Source organism: Asterias rubens, chromosome 4, assembly GCF_902459465.1.
Source record: "Asterias rubens chromosome 4, eAstRub1.3, whole genome shotgun sequence".
Lineage (NCBI taxonomy): Eukaryota > Metazoa > Echinodermata > Asteroidea > Forcipulatida > Asteriidae > Asterias > Asterias rubens.
Window position 1 is genome coordinate 5,802,245 of NC_047065.1, and position 24,526 is coordinate 5,826,770.

At 38.1% G+C, this 24,526-nt stretch overlaps 1 protein-coding gene across 1 annotated transcript; it reads left to right on the forward strand.

Annotated features, from left to right (window-relative positions):
- Positions 1–3,542: 3,542 nt before the first annotated feature.
- Positions 3,543–23,356, forward strand: LOC117289761. Its single transcript, XM_033771026.1, has 5 exons — positions 3,543–3,709; positions 12,193–12,427; positions 19,553–19,758; positions 21,510–21,632; positions 22,018–23,356. The coding sequence occupies exons 1-5, from the start codon at positions 3,631–3,633 to the stop codon at positions 22,590–22,592; spliced, it is 1,218 nt and encodes a 405-aa protein (XP_033626917.1). The 5' UTR covers positions 3,543–3,630; the 3' UTR covers positions 22,593–23,356.
- Positions 23,357–24,526: the final 1,170 nt, after the last annotated feature.

Below are 24,526 nucleotides of genomic sequence, written 5' to 3' on the forward strand. Positions count from 1 at the left end.
CTCTGGAAGGCCCGCAATTGAACTATCCAGTGCACCGTGTCGCCACAGTGCCCGTTGGTGTTTGAAGCTGGTTTTTATACTACTTATATAATTCACTGGCGTCTATAACCAAATAAACAAAAATGAACACAACCGGCTATTGAACCTGGGTCTCGTGGCTGTCAGCCAATTAGCGCTTCATGTAGCTACGGCGCGACCTGGCAACTTGTTAAAATAGAATAATTAAATTGAACAATTTTTTTTTTTAAAGCAAACAAGGTTAAACACGCATTTATAGACGAAATTACAGGGTTTATAATGTGAAGTTTGAAAGAAGTGTTATCGTGAAAGCAGTTTTAAATTGTAGAGATTGACAAAATCAATCTTGCGAAATCGATGAAGTAACAGTGGATCTTCTCTCTGCCCTTTAGCATTAATTATGTTATTTAACAACGCGGCAGTAGGCTTATGGCTCGGGATGACTGGAAGTGTGTTGAGGGTGAATGTTTACCTGATATAAAGAGTCACAGTGAAACCGGTGAGTTAAATTAATAAGCTTTTGCTAACTGGAAAATTATTGAGCTAACTATTGGAAAATCACAAGTCCAACATTTTAATGATTTGATTGACAAAATATTAAAACAAACCACAGCATTTTACAGAAATTTACTTCTGTCTCGAGAACTACGTCACTTCAGAGGGAGCTGCATGTTTATCAAAATGTTTTATATTATCAACCTCTCCCCACTTCTTGTAATCAAGAAAGGTTTTATGTTAATAATTATTTTGAGTAATTACCAATAGTGTCCACTGCCTTTAAACATAACAAAAATAGATTTTGAAAAGAGTTACAAGGAGTATGTTATTTTTGACCAATGATTGAAAATCAGCCACGGGCAAAACAAGCATGCAGCTACGGCGCAACATAGACTTTTTTCATTAAACGAGTTGAACAAAATCTTGTAACTCGGATTCCGCGACGTCAATTTGACCCTTTTTTGACATCGATTCCGGACCAAAATGGTAGAGAAATTAATCAGGACGGACAATTTTCTAACCCAAATGCATATGCAAAGACCATGGAAATGAGACACAGGGACCAAAAGTGGAAGCGGATGCTGTCTGATCGCACCTTTCCTGAAACAATAATCTCTCTATGATAGACCGCTGCAGCAATGACCCAAAATACATGTAGTCCAAGACCTATACGGGGGAACATGTGGTTTGAGCGATATAAGAGAGGGTCATCCACAATGATCAAGAGATGTGCATCTTTGGTTTGAAATTTATGTTTTACATGTTAGACATAATCAGTGAAAAAAAGGTATACAATGTATGTTTGGACAGAGTAATTATTTTGTTTACACACTGCGCGGTAAATGACATAGCGCCCTCTATTGATATAAGCGCGTCGAGACAAGATTTTATTATGTACTTCTTTCGAGGAAACTTGTGGATGCACCCCGTCTACGGTCCCAGGCTTAATAAACTCACATTTCAAACAGTGCACAATAATGCTAAAAGTCTCAAATAATTATTTACAGCAAAGGAGAAAAAGTACTATAGTTATCAACGTCTGAGCATCAATCTTCAAACCGTCCTCGGCAAACAAAAACCAACTTGACAATAATAATAACATTGTAGGCTAGGCCCTTAGAGTGGTAGGCCTACCCATCATTTTTCGCTCTCAAATCTGTCTTTAGAACTTTGTAGTGGCCTATAACAAAAACAGTTATGATACCGACGTTCTGTTTCTTCTTAAGGACACTGGGCACTATTGGTAATTTAATTGTCAAAGACCAGTTCTCACTTGGCGTATCTCAACATCATATGCATAAAATAACAAACCTGTGAAAAATTGAGCTCGATTGGTTGCCGGAGGTGCGAGGTGCGAGATAACTATAAAAGAAACAACACCCTTGTCACACGAAGTTGTGTGCTTTTAGATGCTTGATTTTGAGACTTCCAAATTCTAAACTTGAGGTCTCGAAATCAAATTCGTGGAAAGTTACTTCTTTCTCGAAAACTACTTTACTTCAGAGGGAGCCATTTCTCACAATGTTTTATACTATCAACCTCTCCCCATTACTCGTATCAAGTAAGGTTTTATGATAATAATTATTTTAAGTAATTACCAATAGTGTCCGGTGTCCACTGTGGTGTGTATACCATGAAAATCTCCTTTTGCTTATTATTTTCACAGCGCCCCCTTTCCCAGCAGCCAGCTCTCAACTCAGTGATCATGAAACTAAATTTTCTCTCGGACAAAAGCTGTTCCCTTTAATATTGTGACTCTCTGCTTTCTGACTCAAGTCCCAAGTCAGGCACTTGAAGTAAAGTTGTCAAAAAGCATCCAAAACAAAAGACGACAACCTTGGGGAGGGATCCAAAATCAACTTCACACTTCGAATTAATTTTGAGGTCGAGTTGCGCACCGACGCCCTTGCACGGGAAAGCCCCCATACGTGCGAACACCGTCAGAGAGGTCGAGAGGCTTTGAATCCTTTATTGCTCCATGCTTCATTGTCACCGATTCATTTTTACCATAAATTAATGTAAAATTATTTTGATATCTTATCTATCAATAGCTATTTCGGGCTATTTCATTGTCTTCGGGCCCTGTAGGTTTGGTGTGAATCTGTAGACATTTTGAACAAGTACGTTGTGTATATCGTTTGTGTTATTGCTTTTTACTTGCCATATTTTGCTTAAATTTTTACTGCTTTTTTAGAATGTTTATTGATATAGTATATATGTTTTTTTTTTTATGAGCTAGGTCTGGGAGGGCACATCTTTTTTGATGACAGTTTTTTTACTTTTGCCCTTCCCTGGACGGCCTGTGCTTGTTTTATTGTTTTGCTTGTCCGAAGAGTAAAAAAAAAAAAAAAAAAAATGAAAGATTGCCATTGACCCCCTGTGTGGCGATCGAACCACTAAGTTAATACTCACGGATTGGGGGGGGGGGGGGGGGGCGGCTTCACTTGTGTGGTGTTTTTTTTTTGTCGATATCATTAAACATGTAGGGGCACGGGTGGGGGCTCCTGACCTTTGACCAGGGTTTATAAGCACCCTGAAGTGTTAACCGCAAACACTTCCTGTGGGATCCTTCAGCTTATGAGGATTATCTTACACGGCACTGAAAAATATATTTTATAGTATACAGCAGAATTAAGTTTTGTCATGGAGGTAGACCTCAATGGTTTTATACTCCAAAGTAGATTTGTATTGAATTTGAAACACAAAATTGTTACAATTAATTGATCTATCTAGATTAGGTTATCCCGAAAACATATAACACCTAAGCGGAAGGAACTGCGCTTTTGTTGGAACAGTTTGACTTTGAACCCCGGAGTTAGTTGGTTGAACCTTCTCAGTGGTTTTCTTGAATGAACATTTTGGCTGGTACTCTGCGGAACACACTTCCGCTGCGCTAAAAATGCGCATAGTTTATCTGACGTTTTTATCATAAACGAACTTACACTTCACGACAGCCAGGAACGTGCACCAACAAGCGGTCGCTTTGTGTGACACGAACTACGCTAGACTATGCAATGTAATTGATAAAGAGAACGGCCATATTTTTTTCTGACTGAGATCCACGGATTTTTACTACACAATTTCGGAGTTTTCTCATTGTTTTAACCGTCCACCATGGCATGGTTTGTAGTGTTAGTGTCGGCAATTTTAACAACGTGTGTTTCTTCTGTGGTATTGGAATCATACGAGCCAGGTACGTTTGGATTTTAACTCTTTTTTTTACATTATTGCTAGCCGTTCGTTTTTTTGACACTGACTCAACTGGCATGACTGGTTTATCGACTGCACAAACACATAAACAACAATACAACGTGTGTGTTTTGTATCTCATGGTATGGTCATTTACTTGGTATGACATTGGTATTATTGATAAGGGTAAGGCAGGACTTTGATATTTTGCCGGTCACAGTAAGAAAGACTATTTTGCTGGTATACCGAAAGTACTACTAAGTAATTAATTATAATTGTATTGTAGTGACCTGAACAAATGTTTACAAAAAGAAGGATGATGTAATTTTTATTGTTATCAAAATTGTTTGGATAGATTGGGTATATTAAAAAGTTGCACGTGTATATACAAAATTTTACTTATTGTAATACTATACAGCACCTCCATGGTACACAGCAAGGTGAGGAGGAATATTCTGATTTTTGTTGGGATGTTAAAAAGGCAATGCAGAATGATGATGTGTCATCATTCAATTTGCGAAGTGTGTCAGACTCGGATCAGAGACCTGAGTAGTCCACGTCCAATCACTCAGCCAGGGTGCGGTCGTGTGGGTCCATTTGACCAAACAAAGATTTTGTGATTTAAATTGTAATTACTAGATACATTTTTATTTGGAAAAGTTTCCGTATGGCGCCACCACTTTTTCATTCGATATGAAATAATAAAGTATCTAATTTACCTCAATGAGATATCCCTTTTTGTCAAAATGAGTGAAAAGGTGGTGGCGCCATACGGAAAGTTATCCTTTTATTTTAATAAATGAATTATGCACCGTTGTTTTTTTGCTAAATTGAAATGGATTTCTTGATGAGTGATTGTGGTTGGTTACCATTGACATGATTGATTGGGTTCGTGGTAACAGTATGTGTTTGTTTTGGTGTGTAAATTATAATTATAATCTTATTACTAATAATATAAGTCAGCCGTATCTCAAAAATTCATTTGTGAGTGCTATCCATGCGTGGACACAGGTAAACTTGTGGTACACACGCAAACTTGATTCCCCTGCCAACCCATTGGTCAACTCATACCCCCTACGAACTCGTAAACTTACACAAACTTGTACGCACGTCAAGAGTCGAACACACACAAACTCATTTAATTTGGAAATAAAAACACACAACTGGTCAAAAGGAAAACTTCTAGGCTTTATTGTAAAAAAAAAAAAGAAATCAGTTAATGCCTGACATTTGCAATTCTATTTACCTCATTTCAAAAAATCTTAACTAACAATGTTTAATTTCTACACTTTGCACAAAATATCCAAACTTTTTCTTAATGTCAAAACGATTGAAATGTTTGTGTTCTGCGTATTTAGTTGGTGTGTTTACAAGTAGACCAGCACTAGACATTGGGTACACAACACATTCCTTTGGAGTATGCACTGCATCAACCTCGTTCCCAGGGGTGATCGATCTCGTCGCGCCATTTTTTCCCAGCATGCCTGGCTCGATCATAACCCCCTGGAAATGTTACCCAAAGTTAATACCTATATAATTACCTACATCTTTATATGCACACGTTTCGGCACAAAGAGCTTTTTGAAGAAGCACGACGTTTCAAATTTTTCGCGTATATGATAGCTAATCAAAGACACGGATCGGAGTTTCCCTCCCAGGTGTTAGAGACGTACATGTGTTGAGTATGCAGAGCTAGCGGGTGATACGGGGCGCTTCCCATGGTAGCGAGGTTAGTAACAAATATTCAGTAACATATTTGTTGGCAGCACATTAGTATTATTATAAAACCTTGTTATATATAATATTAATTTGGTAAAAAAGCTGTTGGATTCACGTCAAGTTTAGGGATCAGGTTGGCTCATTGTTTTTGTTTTTTTCTTCCCTTGCCTTTCACTCTGTGGACCCCAGTTCACATCCTACCTCTGACTGTAGAGCCTTTGCGTTTTCAGTTGCTACCTGATTGTGTGGGTTTCTTTTCCCAGTTTGGGGTTTTTCTCAATCATGTAGAACTGTACACTTCATCATGTTTCCTGCCCAACCACAAAGCTTTGATTTCAATACAAACAAGTAGGAAACAAAAAAGAGTATTAGGCTACTGTTTACTCATGTTCCCCAAAATTGAAGCACAAATTGTTCTAAAAACTCACTTCATAAACTCAATGAAAAGGCACATCCGTCCTACATGGACAGTACATGTATGTATTTGTTTTTCATTTGAAAGCCTGGGATGGTCTCTGTTGTTACATGTGTGTTGATATTACATGTAAATCAAAATGTTTTTGTGGTAACTCCATAATTTGCTGTATAACTTAAAGACACTGGACACTTTTGGTAATTGTCATAGACTAGTCTGCTCAAGTGGTGTATCCCAACATGTGCACAAAATAACAAACCTGTGAAAATTTGAGCTCAATCGGTCATCGTAGTTGCAAGATAACAATGAAAGAAAAATACACCTTTGTCACACAAAGTTGTGTGCTTTCAGATGCATGATTTCGAGACCTCAAATTCTAAATCTGCTCAGGTCTCAAAATAAAGTTTGTGGAAAATAACTTATTATTATTATTAAATGCTTTGACTGTGACTGAGTTGATCGTTTTCATGAAGTGGCAAATGCATTATTTTGCAAGCAGCAGGTCTCCTTTTTGTTTTACATGTTTTATGTTTTTTGTTTTATGTGTGTGAAGAGTTATTCCAGAAGAAGAAAAAGTAAAAAGGTTTTTTCTTCTTTTTCTTAGTTTGGCTAGAGTGTGGCCTAATTCGGGCAATGTCCTGTTCCCTAATGTTACCTCATGCACCAAATCGTTCAGCCCTTGACAAAGATTGTGATACCCTGTGATGTTGATGTTTTTTGTGCATATAAGTCTTTCTGATAACTTCACTTTGGTAAATTGGAGAAGGATTTGTGACTGTACTGGTTTTAATGTTGAGTTTCTGTACATTTGTCATTATTTTTGTAGAGAACTCCCAAGTTTTTCAGATGTTTGGACAAGGGAAGAAAAAACCTTCAATTCAGTTTTTCAGTTTCGGGTCACATACTTGTAGGCTTATTAAGCCAATTGTCATGTTTGTACAATACGCATGTTTGTACAGCTACAGTCGTGGATTTATCCAGCATGCTTTCTTTTTTACACCGAACGTTGCACTTTCAGGATTCAAGCGAAAGAATCACAAAGTCAGAACTGGGAGAAAAAAGGAAAGAGCTGGATTTGAAAAAAAGCAGCATGAACATAGGGTTGTTTATTTTGGCTGAGGTTTCATGGTTAACTGAGTCTATTGTCACCGGGGACAATGGGTCGGCAATTGACATCATTACAAGCTGTCCAATTTGACAAGCTTTTGTCAAAGCATTGCAGGTGAGCAGCCTTTGTGCTCACAAACCTTCAATTTGTATCCTTTGCCACATAAACCAGAGTCTCTTGTTTGGCTTGGAATATTAATCCAGCAGTGCCAAGGAAAGTTGATTTAGGCATCACTGCTGGGTTACCTAGATTTCAGTTGTGTAGACCTGTTTACTCTTGCACCCCAGGCCTACCCCTGTTGTACTCATGCTTTTTTGTCAAGCATAATTTACTTACTGTTGTAGGCATGTTAAAATTAACATATGCACTCATCCTATCCCTTACGAGATTCTTAATTCATTTACTTTCCTAATTTCATAGGCCTTGAAACTGTTTGAATTGATTTTTTGGGTAGAGGTATGCAGTTTGTTTAGACATTCCCTATACGGTACCATAGGGGGCATGCAGGCTACTTGTTTTAGGTTTGGTTTTGCATTGGTACCCATTTACTGTTTCCTCCAAAAAAGATTTAAGCAATGTAAATGCAATACATGTATCATGTTAGTTCGGATCAAATTCAACTTTTATTGGGGAATAAATTCCGATGGGCACCCATTTTAGATCAGACATTGGCATTACTGTAGTGTACTGAGATAGGTCTCTTGAAAAATCCAGGGTTTGTTCCAACACCTTTAAGAAAGAAATATCGACTTCACCCACACCTTTAAGAAAGAAATATCGACGTAATGGTGTATGCATTTATTCAACCCAGCAGCTAAAACAAGACACGCTGTTTTGAATTTCTAGTTCGTCCCATGGATGTGTTAACATAACCAAGGGGTAGATTCCCACCGGCTTATTGTTTTTCCTCCCTGACCTAGGTTGCCTGACGCCTTGGTTGGGCTTGGAATTATTTTCCTGCATGTAGGAAAGAGCAAGGATTTTTAAGGGCCGGCGGACATCAGGGAGATACTTTGTTCACTAGTTTTACTTCAGTGTGTTGTGCACCCTCTTGGAAATATAAATTGTAACATTCATAAGAAGGGGGATGGTTTCAATTTGGATTTCCTGTCATTTCAAGAAGATTTTCTTTTTTTTCTTCTTAATTTTTTGTGTGAAATTGTAATAAATTTATACAATTTGTCTTTGTGTAGAAAAAAACAAATAGGACTCAAAAACAAAAGTAAATTGTTGGCACTGATCCTAAAATTACTTCCTACTTTGAAAAATTATTATAATGTGGACAGTCTGATGTTGTATCGCTAAATGGTATTTTGATTTCAAAGGATTTAATGTATGTCAGGATATCCTTCAACATGGATTTTCATACTACTTTGATTTTCATTTGGTGTAGGCCTAAATATTATAATCAAAATTTGTTAAGTGAAAGTATTTTACTGAAAATAAACAAAAAGGGTAAATTATTGTGTCTGATCTCGCCATACATTTTTGTCAATAATATTCCTCCATCGACACCTCAGTAACAAACTCAATTGTTACAGACATTTCTTGCCTGAAGGATTCATGTTTCCTCATTAGCATTAGAAAGGCACTTATGCTGCCATGGTGGATGACTGTGTGTGACTCATCGAAGCGGTCGGGGTAGAGGCAGAGAGCGTAAATGTCTTGGTCAACGTCGGGCAAGATTATTCACAAATACACTACTTCTACCACAACTATGCCTTAATATTCCTTGGGGCGTTTTTTGGTTATTCAAGGGTAGGCCAGAGAGCAGTCTGAAGAACCCTTTGTCTTGCTCATGAATCTGTCCTTTGTTTCTTAGAATAGATGTGGAATTGATGGTTGTGAACAAGTGTTTTTCGACAAATCATGCTACGTTCAAAGAGTTCCAGCAAAATACATTACTGTGTGTAATGTTGGTGTTGTTATGTTTGGGAGAAAAAAGAGCATAATTTACATTTAAGGGCAGTGGACACTATTGGTTATTACTCAAAATAATTACTAGCATAAAACCTTAAACCTTAACATAAAACATTGTGAGAAATGGTTCCCCCAAGAAAAGTCAATTTCAAGACCTCAGAATTAGATTTTGAGGTCTCAAAATCAAGCATCTGAAAGCACACAACTTCGCTGGACAAGGGTGTTTTTTCTTTCATTATTATCTCGCAACTTCGACGACCAATCAAGCTCAAATTTTCACAGTATTGTTAGTTTATGCATTATGAGAATACAGGAAGTGAGAAGACTGGTCTTTGACAATAGACTGTGCAAGTCTCGCGCGCACCAGAGCGAGAAAACACTACAAACAAAAAACTTGTTTTTATCAAATAAAATTTTGCTTTAAATTATTCTAAATACCAAATTTGAATAACAAAAATACTCACTAGAGCTTGTTTAATTTAGTTTTGGCTTTTTAAACATTTATGCAATTAATCGATTATATGATTATAGTTTATGTATAATAGGCAAAAGGAAAATTCTGGGACAAGGATGTTTATTTGATCTGAAATTTTTTTAAACCCCTGTTGCCAATCTACGCCCGATTGTGAAATTATCAAAAGCTGGGTTTTACGCGGGCGCACAATGTTCGCGAGGGCGTTAGATTAATGTGTGATGCAGTTTTAAGGGGGAGCTGATGCTTAAATGACACATGAAAAGGCTGTTCACCCCTCACGAACAAAACAAGCGTCTTCGTAAGGTTTGTGCAATCAGAGATGGGCTAAAATTCTTACTTGTCATATCGGTTTTTCATCGTTATTTTGTTGAATTTATTTGTACTTTTATAATATGTTGTTAATTAGTATTACATTTCCAATAACATATGCAATTTTTATGGTCATCAGTTACGTTAAACTAAAGTCATGGCCGAATTGAAATCTCCCCAACGTAAAACTCCAAAAGGTTGGGACCACAATATGGGCGTGACTTGCACAGTCTATTACCATTAGTGTGTCCAGTGTCTTTAAGCTTGCTTTGTTAGGGTAATATCCACTATTTTTAAGGGAATATGAAGGGATTAGAAAGATTATAAATTTATTTCAACTTCAATTTTGTTCGATGTTGTTGTTTGTTCAATCCATGTACTGTTTTGTAAGAATGCCTTGATCTCTAAGGCTACATCGTGTATTATGTTCACTACACTTTAAAGTTACTATTTGAACTTCATATTTAATAGTACTAGAATAATGCAATTAATTTAAGAGTACCAGACCGTGCTGTTCTACATCATCAGTGTACTATTGCTTTAGGGCATTACAACATTCTTGTTTGTAGTGCACTGTACATAAAGTGTACAACCTGCAGTGTAGCCATACACTAGCATAATTAGTTCTACAATGTATGTACACCATCTGTGAACCAAGAGATTGATTGATGGACAATTTAACCACTCTATTTCTACCAGCATTCCTATACATAGTACAAGGCATTCCAGTAAGCTTCTCATGTGGGTTGGACTTCCCATTTCTCATTTGTATTCCCCTGTTTGTACCCCTCCCCTGTGTCTTAAAGACACTGGACACTATTGGTAATTGTCAAAGACCAATGTTCTCACTTGGTGTATCTCAACATATGCATTAAATAACAAACCTGTGAAAATTTGAGCTCCATTGGTCGTCGGAGTTGCGAGATAAATATGAAAGAAAAAATCACCCTTGTCACACGAAGTTGTGTGCTTTCAGATGCTTGATTTCGAGACCTCAAATTCTAAACTTGAGGGCTCGAAATCAATTTCATGGAAAATTACTTTTCTCGAAAACTACGTCGTTTCAGAGGGAGCCATTTCTCACAATGTTTTACACTATCAACCTCTCCCCATTACTCATTACCACGTAAGGTTTTATGCTGATAAATATTTCGAGTAATTACCAATAGTGTCCACTGCCTTTAAGCAGGGAGATCTTAGGGGGTCATTGGTCATCATGCTTTACCAAGCTACCAATTCTCTACTCTGTTTTTGTACACAGCAGGGACACCTGAGTACACAAAGACCAATGGGGTTGGGATTTGCAGTGAAAATAACAATCAGTATCAGCGGATTGATCCTGGTTATAATGCAACTGAAGAAGATGAATTCTGCCGTATTCATGGACTAACAACTTAACAAGCTGGATTATTGGAATTATGGGTTTAATATGAAAAAGGGGATTAGGGAAGTCCTTACCCAACACCCAATTTCCATGTAGGACTACATTTACATTTAACAACCTTCGTGTAATTGTAAATTTAGTGCATTGGTTAGAAACAAAAACAAGTGGATAAACACAACATACATAAATGAGAGTTTGTGTTAAGAAATGCTTTTGAAAATGTACTAGATAATACACGTGTAGCTTGGATTATGGATTTAGAGTTCCAGAGTTTGAGAATGATAATCTGAAAAAGCATGATCTCCTTGTAAACAGTACGGGACTACATAGGTTTGGGGACTGTTTTAAAGAGGATACAGGTTTGTTTAGATTAAAGGCATCGGACACTATTTGGTAATTACTCAAAATAATTATAAGCATAACCCCTTACTTGGTAATGTGTAGTGGGGAGAGGTTGATAGTATCAAACATTGTGAGAAACGGCTCCCTCTGAAGTGAAGTAGTTTTCGAGAAAGAAGTAATTTTACTCTAATTTGATTTTGAGACCTCAGATTTAGAATTTGAGGTCTCGAAATCAAGCATCTGCAAGCACACAACTTTGTGTGACAAGGGTGTTTTTTTTCTTCCATAGTTATGTCGCAACTTCGTCGACCAACTGAGCTCAAATTTTCACAGGTTTGTTATTGATATGCATATATGTTGAGATACACCAAGTGAGAAGACTGATCTTTGACAATTACCAATAGTGTCTATTGTCTTTAAAGAATGTGTAATGGAGGTCGAGTTGTCATCCATAGCTTTCCATGTGTGCAATGTAATTTTACAGCCATTGAAGTTGTGTAAGGATGGACATGTGGTCTTGTTCACAGGTTTTTGGTATGTGAGCAGCAGTGTTCTGTTTTCTCTATGGTTCTATGAACAGAATGTACCATTGCCACCACCCCCCCCCCCAACCGTTTAACTTCACCCAAGCCCCTCTAAAAATTAAGACAAATTTACCAGCCTTTGGACATGTCAAGTTTGTGCTATGGCATTTCAAGAGTGTTTTTCGGTGAACAGGTGTATGTACTGTACATAGTGAAACTATTGGTAGCATTACCTTTTAAAAGGAAATTGTCTATGTTATTTACAAATGTTTTTCCTCCTTATTTCCACAGCATATATTCAAGATGCTAACCCCTCCTTTATGTGCTTGCCCAAAAACGTCAGTGATGTCTCGGGGAGGGTCTACTCACACATGAACGTAGAAAGTGTTCCGTACACGGGTAACAAGGACTGTACATTTACAATCAACACACAGCCCGGACGGCGCATCAACATACGCTTCGACTATTTTGACCTGGCGCCTGGATTTGACAGGGCGCACAACCAATGCCGCTCTGATGCTGACAGGTTTGTGAAGTCTAGGTCAAAGACCTTATTATTCTACAGCCATTAGTTGGGGTTTCATTTAACTGATACCCAGTCAGTTTCCCTTTAATAGGTTATTCCTTCATAAATTGTATTCCCCCCACTTGGCTACACATGTGTATCGAGAGAGTCATTAATGTAAAAACTACAGAATACATTATTTTTAAAAGCCCTAACAGCTTGGTAAAAAGTTCCCTACTCCCTGATTGCAGTGCATTCACTCATGTGGGTTGAGAGCAATTTGTTCAATAATGCTTTGTGGGTTCATGGATGTGGGTTGTACACAATGGTTCTTGGCAATAGACGTGATAGATGAGAAGACCACATCTGGGCCCAATTTCATAGAGCTGCTAAGCACAAAAATTTGCTTAGCATGAAATTTCATCCTTGATAAAAACAGGATTACCACCAAAATGTCCATTTGTTTCATGTTGCCAGTTAATGGTCTTCAGCTGATGTTTGCTTATAAATCCTAAAAGTCACGTGGAAAATTGGTTGGTAATCCTGTTTTTATCAAGGGAGAAATTTCATGCTAAGCAAATGTTTGTGCTTAGCAGCTCTATGAAATTGGGCACTGCACACCAGACATTTAACACTTGACCACATACTGAACAATTATCATACATTAGCTCTCTTGTTTGGACTTCCAAACCCAAGGATCTTTAGCTTACTGGGAGACCCCTTTCATGGCCTGTCCATGTTTTTTTTTCCCATGGTTGCACATCATTTCTTTTTGGTTGCACTAGGCTTTGGTTTGCACCATGTACATAGTTTAGGACTGAAAGGTCATTTGTTGTTTGCATACTTCGAAGATAAAGGGACAGTATTGATTCCTTTAGAAAAGACAAATAGTAATGCAAGAAAAACTCTGATTTCGTTATGCACTTGTATTGTATGTCTGTACAATGGACATTATGTCAGATTGAAGATGACCGTTGTTCTGAATTCTAACATCCTTGAAAATCAATTTTTCAGCTCACAAATTGTGTGAATGAGGTTTTCTTGAATTAATGAAAGTGTAAATGTAAGGTATTTTAAAGGCAGTGGACACTATTGGTGATTACTCAAAATAATTATTAGCATTAAAAACCTTACTTGATAATGAGTTATGGAGAGAGGTTGTTGTAATCAAACATTGTGAGAAACGGCTCCCTCTGAAGTGACATAGTTTACAGAAAGAAGTAATTTTCCACGAATTTGATTTCGAGACCTCAAGTTTAGAATTTGCGGTCTCGAAATCAAGCATCTGAAAGCACACAAGTTCGTGTGATTACAGGGTGTTTTTTCTTTCATTATTATCTCGCAACTTCGATGACCAATTGAGCTAAAATTTTCACTGGTTTGTTATTTTATGCCTATGTTGATATACACCAAGTGAGAGGACTTGTCTTTGACAATTACCAATAGTGTCCATTGTCTTTTATCTCAACTGCTTGCTTATTATCCAAAGTAGCAACTAATTACACTGCACTTCTGTTTTAATGAAAGAGTTAATTAAAAGCTGGCTCTTTTGTCAGTTGCAGGGACAGACAGAGTGGACCAGAAAGTGAGACTGCATTTATTGGGGGCCAACACCAATGTTGGTCATATTAAATTCCTATCCAGATACAATGCACAATTGCTGGAATTCGAAATTGGGACAAGTTTAGTTTCATGTAATATGTACGAATCAGTACAAGCGAGATTGGTTTAATTTTTTTTTTTACTAAAGTAAAAACTTTCATATTTAAGTTTTAGTTTAGTTATTTGGCGCTCATACATGAATTATGTATGCCTACTTTCTGTAGTACTGTTCACCTCAGAAGAGTAAAGGTAAAACGGGGTATCCTTAAAGTTTTAAATTAAGCTTCTTAGATTAATTTGGATCTAAGATCATTAGGTTTGTGGGTTCTCCGCTCATGCACAAGGTAGTGTCGGTCTGATGCGAACTGCAGCCAAAAATGTGCAAATAACAGCCGATAGGCCTACCTCTTTAAGTTTGACATTTTTTGTTTACTTCACTCTAAATCAAATTCACAAATTCCCAAAAGAGAACATCAAATGTCCTTTAAGTTAAAAGCATTCTGAACGACATCTGCTGACCATCGGGTAGACAACAGGCATGACAGAGGCATGCGTTACCTTCAGAGCATGACAAAGGAGTGTGAATACCTTCATCTCAGCTGGGCTGAATGTTTTTTTTTACAAACATTCTCTTTTTGGGGGGGGGGGGGGGGCGTTGTAGGTGGTTTCTCCCGCCTTCCTCATCACTAACTCTCCCAAATGTTTGACAGAAACATTCGGAAGAGAAAAAAACCAAGTTGCAGCCAGGAAAACCATGTAAATATAGGCCTACAATGTACAACGTATGTGTACTTGGTGTCAAAATACATACATTAGTTAGGACTTGATACTTTGCAGTGTTGAACTGCTTGAAACTTAACTGAAGTTTCATCTGAAAAGTTGGGGTACAATTTTTGACCTTCAAGGATTGGTTATTGTATTATGTATAATATGTACATTGTAGCACTACCACTTCATCTAACATTAGGTCGGAGACTTGTTGTTTTTCCACCACTTTCATGAGGACTATCTATTAGGAAATAAGCGCACCTCAACAGTAACACTTATTTTACCTTGGAAACCTTGCTTACATGTAAACTTTGGGAACCACCGTAATACAGCGTTCGACCTTAACGCTGGTCCGCTGGCCAAATGCCAGTAGAAATCGCGGCGGACCAGCTGAAACACCTTGCCAACTGGTCCGGCTGACCAGTCAAAAATATTGGCAGCGGTACTACAGAACTATGATTATTTTTTTTACTATTTTCAGACTCGAATGAAACGTAAAATCATTCACTCAAGGTTTGGATAAAACGTAAAAAAATCACTCGAAGTGCCGCTTAACGCTAGCAAACTTCCGACGATCACGCTTACACAGCACAAAATCCCATCATGCAAGTCTTCGTATTAGTTCACGTGTGGCAATAAGTGTAAGAAACATTGAACGCTAGAGGGCTTTTCAGAATATTCGATAGCGTGAGAATAGACGCCCTCTATTGGTGAAAGTACGCGATAGCTTACAAAACTAGCTTCAATCGCCTTGACAAAAGACCACAAAGCAAAACACATTCTGTCAGCAGCAGCATGGTCGTCAACAGAGCACATTTCCGTGTGGGAATAAGAGTCTAGCGTGTTTACGAAAAACGAGACAGTGAGGCTTCATTCAACAACAATTACCAAGTTAGGACACTCTTGATGAGCAAAACAAAGTATTTAATTGTGTTTAGTAAGGTTCTTCCGTCCTGATTTTGTTTAATTTTGTTGTTATTTGGGGTTTTTTTGTTCTTTTTTTGCGGGGCGATTGGTGGGCGATCTAGTTTATTGCTCCATGGTTTTATTGGTCACACAATGCGCGGTTGTTTGGGGTTTTGTGCAGGTTGATTTCAAGGAAGACTTGGGTTCTAGAATGCAATCATTTGTTAAACAAAGGCGCGGTTGTTTTTGCTGCTTTTAAAAACGTTTTTTTAATGACAAATTTGTTCACAAAACAGACGCCGGCACCGACCATTCCATACACATAATTGAAAAAAATACCGTAAAACTCATATAGGCTTCTTCACTGGATGTTGCAATTACTTTGATGTCTACTTTATGTTGGGGGTTTACTTTTTCTGGACGAAAGTGAGAAGATTTTGGGAACTTCGGTAGATGTATTATGTTTATGAATACTTATTAAATCTACAATAATAGGCAATGTTTATACATGATAAAATAACTTGAGCGATCGCACGTAACCCTCCTTACCGTAGATTTGAAGGCAATACATAAAAATTTAATGATATTTTAACAGTCGACTTTAAAGTGTTTTTGTTTGTTTAGTAAAACACTAATTTTTGTCATAACAAAGATCTTCTTACTAGGAATACTTTGATGTCGAGTGCTTACAATAAACCCTGGACTAAAAAAACTACCTAAATAAAGATCAATATTAAATTTTCCAATTTGCTCTTACAAATAATTTGACCTGTTTTTAAATTAATTTTAATAATATTATTGTTGTTACATTTTTTTTTTAAAAATTCTCTCAAATTAATGAGCCCCCTTTCGAACACAATAACATGTTGACGTTGCAATTCATGTTGAGTTTTGAAATAGCGACGATCGGAAATCGAGCAGTTGGTATACAACAGTATACTATTAGTTTAGAAAAAAGAAAAAAAAATTACGAACCAGTAAAAAACCTGGCAGACCAGTGAAAAATCAAGCCAACTGGTCCTGCTGGCCAGTTGAAAAAAAAGTTAAGGGCAACCCCTGAAATTGTTCATTTGAATCCTTCTACCATTGCAGCCAAAGACTATTTTCCAACAGTAACAGGATCTTTCCAAATTGAAATGGTTCATCAAAAAATGAAGGACAGAATACCCAAATCAAAATTTGTTTCAATTCTACTTCTAGGACCATGCACAACCAACCAGATATTTTATGATGATTGACATACACTCAATTCATGCATTTATGCTAGTAAATGATTCAATGAAAGCGCCAATTGGATTATTAGAATACATCTGGATGTAAATTGCATTTATGCTAATAACTCTGTGCATGTATTCTGCATCATTTTGAGGTGGTTGCACCCCCAAGGAGATGATGATTCAGGGTTCAGCGTTGAGTCGTAGGCAGAGACATTTTAATAAGCGGGGCAGGGCATGATTCAGTGTTTACTTATTGGGGCAGGACTGTACTGTACGTACACGTATACGTGTGGATGCTGTGAGAAACGGCCTGCGAAATAAAAATGGTTGTCGTGAAGGAACAATTATGATAATTTGAGTTCGTAGTCAATCCTTCAATCAGATGTTTTCATTGGCATTGGTCTGTGTGAACTGATCGTTTAATATAATTCAAGATGATGAAGGACCGGACCGATGCTAGTAAGGCGTGCTAGTGAAGGCTTCATATTGATTTCTAAGGGCACCATTGTCAAGTGCCTTCATTCAGTATCATTCAAAGCCTTCATTTAGCATCATTAAAATGGGTCCATTTGATTGAAATTTGACATCTGTAGCCGGGAGGGTGCGTTATTGTGCAGGGTCGTGATAGTTTTTGTATGAGCCTGGCATTAATTATCTTGTAATACGAGTATACTTCATTATGTAATCCTGAAAAGAAAAAATATTTCTTGCACAAATCAAGAAAACAGCAGACAAACAAAATGAGGACCCGACTTTGTTGAATTGCTTTTAAAACTTGCAATTGAATAAACTACATGTAGTCAGGAATGTGATTTCTCAGTTTTAAACGGAAATCCTTTTTTGTTTTACCCCCCACCCCCACCTTTTTATTTTAAATTTTTTTATATTCATTAAAATGAAGTTCATAAAATCAAAGACAAAACCATTCCGAACAGCCAGATTGTAGTGTATTACATTTTAATTAAAGATAAATTGTGGTAAGCAGGCTTCTCGCCCTCAAGCGTTCTGGCTTTGCGCTCACAGTTCAGTTGTTTTTCCCTTGAAATACTGTACATGTAGCCTATTGTATCCATGTTAGATCAGTGTGAATATTAAAATTTAATGCCCAAAACCACTGACAAAACCTGCACAATTTTTTTGTTTTATTAACCACATTACCACCGAACATCATTTCATGGTGTTTTTAAATACTCTGATAGGAATTTGATTACACTACTGAGTGAGAGACGTGAGATCTTGTGTAAGCCGTGCACATTGCTTGGTCATATTTTTAAAATGGCTGCCGGTGAAACAATTTCAGTCAGCAATAATGTATGACCAGAGTAAATATGGGATATCATTCAAACTTCCTTTATGGCATGTATGGTACAGAATACACCACTTTATAAAGTATCCAATATATAATGCTACAATGCTACATGTACATGTGTATGCTTACATGTATGTAGCATGCTTGCTATTCAATGCATTTTAATTTTGTTCTTCCAGACTTGATAGAGTCAGCCTCGCTACCATGGGCAGCGCGCCGTATCGATACCTCTCACCACTAACCCCTGGAAGGGATGTACTGGGAAACAAGGCTGATTGGCTCAGAAAATTTGTTAAATGCGCTAGATGTCAAGTGCGTGCGCGCGTAGTTATAAGATATTTGTATGCTGATCACGCCCGCATTTTGTATGACAACATGATGTTTTTAATCAAAAACAAAAACATTCTTTAAGACGAAAAACATGCGTGCGCGCATAGAAAACATCAAATAATGAGTACATGTAAGCTCATTTATGGCTCGCTAGCATAAAGCACATTTAAATTTGCCAATTCCAGGGGTTATGATTGAGCAGTGCATGCTTGGAAAAAATGGCACGGTGAGATCGATTACCTCTGGGAGTGAGGTTGTGATAGAGTTCATTATATATTTTAGTGACCTGGTTCGACCCTGCACTCCCTGTCCAAACCAGAAGTGTACATTAAAATATAGAGATGTGTAATTGTAAGGGTGTTTATGTTCGTCATATTATTATTCAATTGAACTTTCTACCTACTGTTCACAAATTGCTGATTATAAGCCTACGTTTTTCTAAATTCACTAAAAACTCAATGTCTGGGAATAGTGCTACCGTATTTTTCCTTGTGTTAGCCTTTTGGGGGGTTGATAATGTTAAAGACAATGGAATGTTAATTGTCCAAGACCAGATTTCTCACTTGGTGTATCTCAACCTATGCATAAAATAACAAACCTGTGAAAATTTGAGCTCAATTGGTCATCGAAGGTGCGAGATAATAATGAAAGAAAAAACACCCTTGTCACACGAAGTTGTGTCATTTCAGTGCTTGATTTCGAGACATCAAATTCTAAATCTGAGGTCTTGCAATCAAATTCGTGGAAAATTACTACTTTCTGGAAACCAACATCACTTCAGAGGGAGCTGTTTCTCACAATGTTGTATACTATCAACCTCTCCCCAATACTCATAACTAAGACATGTTTTATGATAATAATTATTTTGAGTAATTACCAATAGTGTCCACTGCCTTTAAGTTTTTACAACTTTATTAGCATGACTTATTATTTGCATCCACATTACAATGTCAGACAAAGTAAAAGTATTGCCACCCCATTTCAAATCATTCAAATACTCTCCCTGTGTACTAGGTTCATGGTCTATGAGTCAGGCAACATCTACGTGATCAAGAATGAAATACTCCAGCCAGAGATGACATACTGCGGAGGCACAGGCATCTTCCCAAAAGACTACCAGTCCTACAGCAATGTGGTGACCATTCGATTCCTTACAGATGGCATCAGCTCAGCGGATGCTGGTGTCAAACTAGTCTACACCTCGTACAAGCCCCCACAGGGTAAGCCAAGCCCTATCTTGGGATCTGAAATATAGAAAATAAGTTTTACAAATATGCTGGTTTAAAGGTGAATAGTTGATGGTAGCTTCCCCAGGTATTGAAAGTTGGCAAACAGTTTTCTCGGCAAAAACTATTTCCCGAGGGAACTACGTAGTTTGTCAACTTCCGATAACGAGGGGAGCTCATATTGACTGTTCACCCGAAATAAACCATGTTATATATATTTTACTGTACTTCATGCAGAAACAGGAACAATAGTATTTGTAGCAAGGGGAAATGACAGCTGGGAGATAAAGTGCATCATGATGTGTTTGTTCATATGTTGGATGTCGCGAGAGCGATGTACGCACATGTGTACAATACCCGGGGAACAGTTCCATGATCGTAAAGCGCATGTCAAGTAGACTATCCCCCCGGGCTGACCGGTCACGCACTTGGTAAATGCGCACTGGCCAGCCCCCGATTTTATGAACGTTGTGATGCGCGGCAATTGCAAGTTGCGACCGGTTACACGTCGTAAGTTGTGATGCGTATAAAAACGATTTCATAAAAGTTACGATGCGTCGGATACGTCGCAAGTTCCTTGACAACGAGGAAGCACACGTCGTGAGTAACAACTACCCAAGGTTCGTCTTAAGAATGCGATGTTTCATTTGGTTACGCACAAAATGCATTAAAGGACCAAAAATTACCACACGTAATTTCCGTGAACAAATCTGGAAGATACTAGATTTTTTTTACAAATAATCCCCCCCCCCCCCCTCCAAAAAATTCCAAAAAAATACGGGGAAAAAAAGAAAAAAAACACATGTAAAAAACGAACACACTCAAACTAAAACAACTAAACAAATAAAGCAGGCCTACAATTTTACAAACCAACCAAAAAAAAACAATACTGAGTCCAAAACGGAGTGTCTGCCATCTTGAATGAACTATTATACATGACTACTTCATGAACAAGTTGTGTACAACATGAAACAGCCGCAGACAAAGGGTTGTTTTTATTACGAGTGAACATGGTTTGAGTTGCGACTCGTCACGCTTATGACGCGTTTTGTGAAATGGATTGTAGAACTCGGCTGGTTTGAGGTCGCAAACTCTACGATGCGTCGCTACTTGCGATGAGTTTCGTGAAATCGGGGGCTGGAATAATTCGCAGGCCACAGAGGTTTTGGCCTTAGTGCCCCTTCAACAGTTTCCCATTGACTTAAAGATTTTCCAATGGAAGTTCACCTTGCAAAATAAAAATGGCCTTCCCCTTTCAAAGGTGAAATTCCAGGCCTGTGCGCATTACAAGTACAGTGTAGACTTAAGCCCGAGCTGCTCGGGCGTTAGTCCAAGCTTGCGTTAGTCTACTTGTCAAGCGCATTACCTTGTGTGTGAATACTGGTGCGTGCGCTTGGTACAGCAGATACATGTGTAGCAAAGATCTCAACTGGCACGTGATGTTGAATGGACCTGTGAGAACCCGACTCTCAGTCATGAATGTGTGTGAGGTATAGTAATATTGTTTAGTACAAAAAGAGTTCCCATTGTAATTGTTGTTTCCATGGTAACTATTGTTTCCATTGTAACTATTGTTTGTACAGTACATTTTCTTTCAGCAAGCAGTTATCATGTGTTATAGTTGTGGTGAGAGAACGTTTACTTTTGCAACTCCTTCATTGTGGAACAATTAACCAGATCATATTAAACCTTTGTCCATGACTGACTTTGTTAATTTGGAGTTTCTATTTTTGTGTATTTCCCAGAGGGCTCAGATGACTGTTTCCGTTGCGTTGACAACAGTATGTGCATCGATGAAGCACTGACATGTAATGGTGTCCCTAACTGTAATGACGACTCAGATGAAGCTCATGCATTGTGCATGGCAGGTAAGACTAGAAACTAAGAATTTCACTGGTTAGAGGTCGGGGCTGCTTATTCTGCAAAGGGTGCACAGGATCCTTAATGGATACTGGGGGATATGTTTAAAGGCACTGGCCACTATTGGTAATTACTCAAAAAAATAAACCATACAAACTTTTAGCAGTAGTACCAAACAAACACCAGTCAAAATCAACTCCAACACACAATGAGCTGTTCAATTTGCATGATGCCTACCAAGCACCACTCTATGATATTGCCTAGTAGATCTTGCTCATCATGGCGCCCTGAAAGTGTCAGAAACCTTGCTCTGCCAGCCATGATAATTAAAATAGGATACAAATTTACAACATGTAGGGCCTATCTAACAGGATTGTTTCTCTCTGTTTCCAGAACCAAGTAACTTCATTGAGATCGGGATAGAGAGATTAGGCCTTGGTGTCGTGGCAACAATCGGTGGTGCCATAGGCCTTCTCATCCTAATCATCTTCATCACCTGCATCGCGTGTTGCTGCTGCTGCCGGAAAGGTGGAGACGACGACTCCAAGCAGTACCGAACACCCCCAACTCCTCGGCCAGGTTCCTACCCATCCCACAACTCCAATTACTCTTCATACTCGTCCTCTGCCTCGACGACAAACGGCATGCCTGGGGGGATGCATCCCATGCCGGGACTACACAGCCGGATGTATGAAGGCCTGCACGGGATGAATGGCAGCGCCGCTGATCGCAGCATGAACGGCAGCATGAACGGCATGAACGGCATGGGGTCCCTCCCCCACCAGCACTCTCACCAGCACCTGCCGCAGCAGGGCTACACACACCCACACCAGCACAGTATGAATGGGATCAATAGGGGGTCGCCGTACCCCAACTATCCGCCCATGTACCCCTCACTGCAGAACGGCGGATACAGCGTGGCGTACAACCACGACAACGGGCGTATGGAGTTCCCCCACAAGGTCTAGAGGGTGGAGGGGGTAGAGGAAAGAAACCTTTCAATTAAAATTGATCGTACAAATAAAGGGATCAAGCATTTAAGCGCTCTGCCTATAGGATGCCATACAGGGTATTTATTACTTATTATCAAATGTCATCTTTATTTCTGTTCTCCTGCCTACAAGCTATCCCCCCGATCACAAGTTGAAAGTTTATCCACAAACGGTTAAACAGGTCTTTCAAAAATTGATACAGTCAGACAATGTTGTCTTTACTTCAGGATTAAGTCCATTTGCAATTTTCAGAATCCACATTCTTATGGATGCCGTGCGGAAACTAATGCAAAACAATCAACAGGGAACCAACCAAAGCATACAATACATTGTATTTTGGCTTGGTATCTTGTTTTCTGTTGACCATAACTATTGCCGACGCTTTGTAAGCCCATACAAAATTGTAACGCAACTTTGGTCTATTACTAGATTGTCTCTAGTTTATCTCCTCAGCCCTTGTAGTTTCACTCCACTGAAATATTTTTAATTTGTTGTTTTTGTACGGTGTGTTATCCTACTGACACTTTCTCGAAATGTGTTCATCAATAGTTTCTGTAAATCTCGCACAAAAAAATCTCATAAATATTTAGAATATTATGAAACAGATCGGTGAACAAAAGATGCACAAATAATGATTCCAAACCATAACCTGCACTGAATAAGCTTCTTTTAAAGGAACACATTGCCTTGGATCGGTCGAGTTGTTCTTTGAAAAGTGTTCTGTAACCGTTTGTTATCAAATGGATATGGGTAGAAAGATGTTGTAAAAGTAGAATACAATGATCTACACAAATATGCCTCGAAAGTGCATGGTTTTCTTTTTACATCGTCGACTAACACGGTCGGCCATTTATGGGAGTCAAATTTTTGACTTGACTCCAATAAATGGCCGTCCGTGTTCGTTCGCGACGTAAAAAATGGAAAACCGTGCAATTTTGAGTGATATGTGTGTGGATCATTATATTCTACTTTTAAAACATCTTTCTAACCATATGCATTTCATAACAAACGGTTTCAAACGCTTTTTATAGACCAACTCGTCTGATCCAAGGCAACGTGTCCTTTTAACTTGCACAGTTTTGTTGAGATTACCATTATGAGGCACATCATTTCCTATGCCTGAATCATGCACCCCTCATAAAAAGACGTGGCTGTGATTTCCGCTATACCACTTGGGCCCAATTTTATAGAGCTGCTTAAGCAAAAAATTTTGCTTAAGCAAAAAAAATCTTTGCTTTGTAAAATAAGATTACCGACTAAGACTCCACTCAATTGTTATGCAAAGTAAACAACAGCTAAATATGAGTCACAAGCAATGTACATGGCATGAAATTTTTGCCAGTAATATGTGTAAAATAAGCACGCGATTTTCGTGCTTAAGCAAATTTTTTGCTTAAGCAGCTCTGTGAAATTGGGACTTGGTATCAAACCTTACGGTAACAGAAATGGGTAACAATCAAAATTAATAGGTAACAGAAATGTTTGTTTGTATAGCGAAGTGAATTTTTGGGGTCAATAATTACTGCGTTTTTTTATTTCCAGGTGTAGAAGCATTTATGCTGAAATAGATAATACGTGTCTAATATCATTACAGATTTATACACACTTTTGTGCTGCAGGGGAATATAGAAATGATTGACGAAGCGCCCTCGTGGTCACTGTAGCAAACTTCAATACAACCGTGCTACTTTGAATGAACGTAAAGTTACCCCCATCTTTCTTTTCCTTTTTTTGTTTCTTCTCAAATTAATCACTTATTTCTATCAAGGTACTTGCTGAAACTTCTTTTCTGTTATTTCCCTTTGTGTACGGGTCAATAAAAAAAATATTATAGCCAAGAAAATAAAAGTTACGTAAAAGTAAAATACAAATTTGATATTGAATTAATTTGAAAAATTGTTAATGGATTT